The 3,599-nt window shown below is 34.9% G+C and overlaps 1 protein-coding gene across 1 annotated transcript; it reads right to left on the bottom strand.

Moving 5' to 3' along the window:
• Positions 1-1,572: 1,572 nt before the first annotated feature.
• On the bottom strand, positions 1,573-3,010 carry LOC107797494 (NDR1/HIN1-like protein 13). The gene has a single exon (XM_016620394.2). The coding sequence runs from the start codon at positions 2,728-2,730 to the stop codon at positions 1,921-1,923; it is 810 nt and encodes a 269-aa protein (XP_016475880.1). The 5' UTR covers positions 2,731-3,010; the 3' UTR covers positions 1,573-1,920.
• Positions 3,011-3,599: the final 589 nt, after the last annotated feature.

Genomic DNA, 3,599 nt, shown 5'->3' with positions numbered 1-3,599 from the left:
TGTTATTTTTGCGTAAAAAAGTACAAGCAACACATTAGTTCCTTTGGTTTTGTGTAAATTTTTAGAATAATAATTAAATTCTTGTAGAAAACAAAATCATAAAAATGTTGGGTATTTAGGGGGGAGGGAGGGGAGAGCACATGAAACACAGGGACTTGGGGAAGGGGGCCGAGGAGAGTAGCATAAAAAATTATTTTTCTAAAAATTATTTTCTATTCTCTAACCAAACAAGAGAAAATAATTTTCCGAAAAAAAAGTTTTTACTCACCAACTAAATAAGGGAAAATAAGTGATAAAATTTCAATATTAAGTGTATTACTTCCTGCCGCTATTTCTACATAAAATTTCAATTCGTTGTTGGCAGATGCTTTTCTGAATCCGACACATGCACTACATGAATGAGTATTTATTCCTTAATTATAATTGAGAAATATTTTTAATTTATCTCAATTTTGTCACTTGATTAAATATACTATCCATATCTTATATTTGTTCTTACAGCAGTTACAGCACTGCTTTTCGTTTTAAGTACGCAATTTTTTCTATTAATTTAATCATTCGATATCTAATGTTTACATGGGGACTATTTTGGTTCACATAGAATAAGTTTAAGTAACCATTCTCGTGGCGTACGCAGGATTTATACAAGCGGGATCAGTCAAAGAGCATAGTAGCCACTTATATAAGTGGCCACTGGCGGATCCAAAATTTTAAAGTCATGGGTGCTCACCGATAAAAATTCTAAAAGAAGAGGAAAAAGAAGTTTAATTATGAGTACTCTCTCAATATTTATCTAAATATTTTATAATTGCCTAAGTAAATCTGGTAAAAAATAATGAGTGTTTGAGTACCCACAAGAAACAATGTGAATCCGCCACTGTAAGCGGCATCCGTAAAAGTACTTGCTTTCATGATTTTCGGATGAAGTTAGTATATAAAAATAATTAATTTTTTCGCCGAATCCCTTTGTTAACAAGGTGAGTCCGCCATTATTCGAACCCGTGACTACTTGTTAGGAACTCCACCAATATGTGATTAATAGTGAAAGAATCTTGTATCATCTCAATCCATCATCCCACCACATGATGATTTTAGTACTTCGAAATTACAGTGCCTATTTCAACTAGTTGCGTGCGCAGAGGTATGCTAGCATTATTTTAAACATTGGCATTGAATTTAAGCACCTTAGCAGCAGACTACTGTACCTCTCCATTTTAATATTCAAATCTTCCAACCGATAATTAAACTCTTCTTAATGACCCCATGTCAACTTCATATTACTATATTCCCCAAAATGCAGATTTTCCCAGTGCGATCCCAGACACACACACACACAGAGACCCACCCCACCCCTCATATACACCCCATCAGAAAACGAGTCTTTCAGTTTCTTTTCCATTGCAGATGTCCCATTTCTGGTTCATCTTCCCCATCTTGTTCAATTCCTACTTAGTTGATATCTTAACTAAAAGAAATACGAGAAAATTGAGTCGTTTATATGGGAAAAAGCAGAGGAATTGTGACAGTATTTCATTGAAAGAAAAAAGAGCAATAATGGAAGCATTGAAATGAAAGTACCAAGAAAATGTTAAGTTCTGATTGAGATCTTCAATGAATTTAAGTCTAACTACAATTAACTTAAACTCATAGTTATGAGGAGAAAAAAATAATTGAAACTCTATAATTCCAACCCCTCCCTTTAATGTCTTCACAATTCTAGGAAGAAAAAAAACCTCAACTTTCTCAATTAACTTTGGCATTCTTCCTAGTCTTCAGTTTACAAACAAATCGCCAAAACCCCAAATTAAAAAAAAAAAAACAGAGGAGTAATTTGAACCCCAAAAGAAATTATAATTATAATTATACTTAACCAAAAAAAAAAAAAAAGAGGAAAGAAAGTCAAACCAAACTGAGCTGAAATTAGAAGGTCCATTTCAAGATCTTGACTCTGAGATCAACCTTACATTTAGCATTATTTGTTGAAGCCACAGCTGGAGCTTTCCCTTTAGGAGTTGGTCCATGAATTCCTTCACACGTTACTCTGATCCCTACCCTTTTGCTTTTCAATTTGTCCATTTTCACTATAACCATTGTATCCATCAATAATGTCACAGGCAACCCAGCTTTTCTCTTCAGATCTGATTTCAAAGACGAGACGGAATCAGCATCAAGAACTTGAGACACCATTGACAGAGTAGAGTGTATAATAGTGATATTATTTGGACTGCCAGTGAACCCTGGAAACGACCCATTTGCTAAAACAACTTGATTTGATAGCGCAGTTATAGAGATGGGGTTATAGTTGTATATCAGTTTCTTGTTTGGGTTTTTCGTTGAGAGTGTGAGGTTGAGTTTTGCAGTAAGGTGGGTGGTGTCGTCGGCGGTAGTAGTGAGGTTGAACTGTGAGATTTTGAGTGAGGAGATTGAGAATGTAGGGCGTTGAGGATGGTAAAGGACGTAGAAAATGGCACCGGCAATGGCGGCAAGGAGAAGGATAATGAGAATGCTGAGAATGGACCAGAAACAGCACATGCAGAAACAACGACGGCAGCTGCAACGGCGGTGGTTGTGTCGGTGGTAGGCAGTTGGTGTCGGTCGGTGAGGAATGCGATTTGGGTTGTACATCTGGTTCTTGACGGTGGCGGCAGCTGGATTTGCGGCGGTGGCGGTAGGAGCTGTGGTGGTTGTAGTGCCATTAGGCTTGGCTGATGGGTAGACTCTGTCAGTCATTTTTTTGGGGGGAGGAGAAAATGAATTGAGGTTAGATTTGGTAATGAGAAAGGGAAATAAGATAAATATAGTAAAGTTGGGCGTAGATGCAAAGAATAAAGAATTATAGAATAACTAAAGAAACAGAACAAGATAATGCATATGAAAGAGGTTAGAAAACCTTAACTTGTTCGAGGAAGAAAATGAAAAATTGTGAAGTAAAGGCAAAGCAAAGTGTCAAAGTTTTTTGTGTCGTGTGGGTTTTTCTTTCTTGATTTGGTTCAAAGTCCTATTGAGGGGTAGACTATAACAACAAGGGGAGAAATGGGAATCTCTTGGCTGGCTTGGGGCTTAGATTGTTTGTTGGGCAAATATCATTTTTAATCCCGCCAAAAAATATTTACATTCACCAAGAAAAATTATAAAATTTGTATAATTTTTGTTTATATATATATTTCAATTATTATTTTGAGAGCGACTCAGTGTCATTTTTCTTTGTTTGTTTTGCTTTTTTTTTTTATTATATATTTTTATATTTATCTCTCTGCTATACCCACTTGGTTTTGTCTAGGTCTGTTTTTTTTTTCCCTTTTCTCTTTCTTTTTATATGTCAAGTTGTATTCTAATAAGTTTTGAAATGAAAAAATGAGGTATATTCTATGAAACTTCTTAAATGCAACCAAATTTATTGTTTTGAGAACACAGTTTATAATTTTGTCTAAAGGTGGGGGATGTGGGGCTTGGAATTTGTAGTCTTAATCTACCCTTTTGATAACAACATGAAGAAGATTGATGCAATAAATGTGAATTCAATTTTATATACCCTACTGATGTAGCTTAATATGATATGCATAGTAATTATTATTTTTATTAAATTACTAATTAATAGT

The sequence above is a fragment of the Nicotiana tabacum genome, chromosome 1 (genome assembly GCF_000715075.1).
Source record: "Nicotiana tabacum cultivar K326 chromosome 1, ASM71507v2, whole genome shotgun sequence".
Taxonomy (NCBI): Eukaryota; Viridiplantae; Streptophyta; class Magnoliopsida; order Solanales; family Solanaceae; genus Nicotiana; species Nicotiana tabacum.
The sequence above is the reverse complement of the archived record's forward strand: the minus strand, read 5'-3'. Positions and strand labels throughout refer to the sequence as shown.

Coding starts and splice junctions, on each gene's coding strand:
- LOC107797494 (XM_016620394.2), bottom strand. CDS start 2,730: ATGACTGACAGAGTCTACCCATCAGCCAAGCCTAATGGCACTACAACC.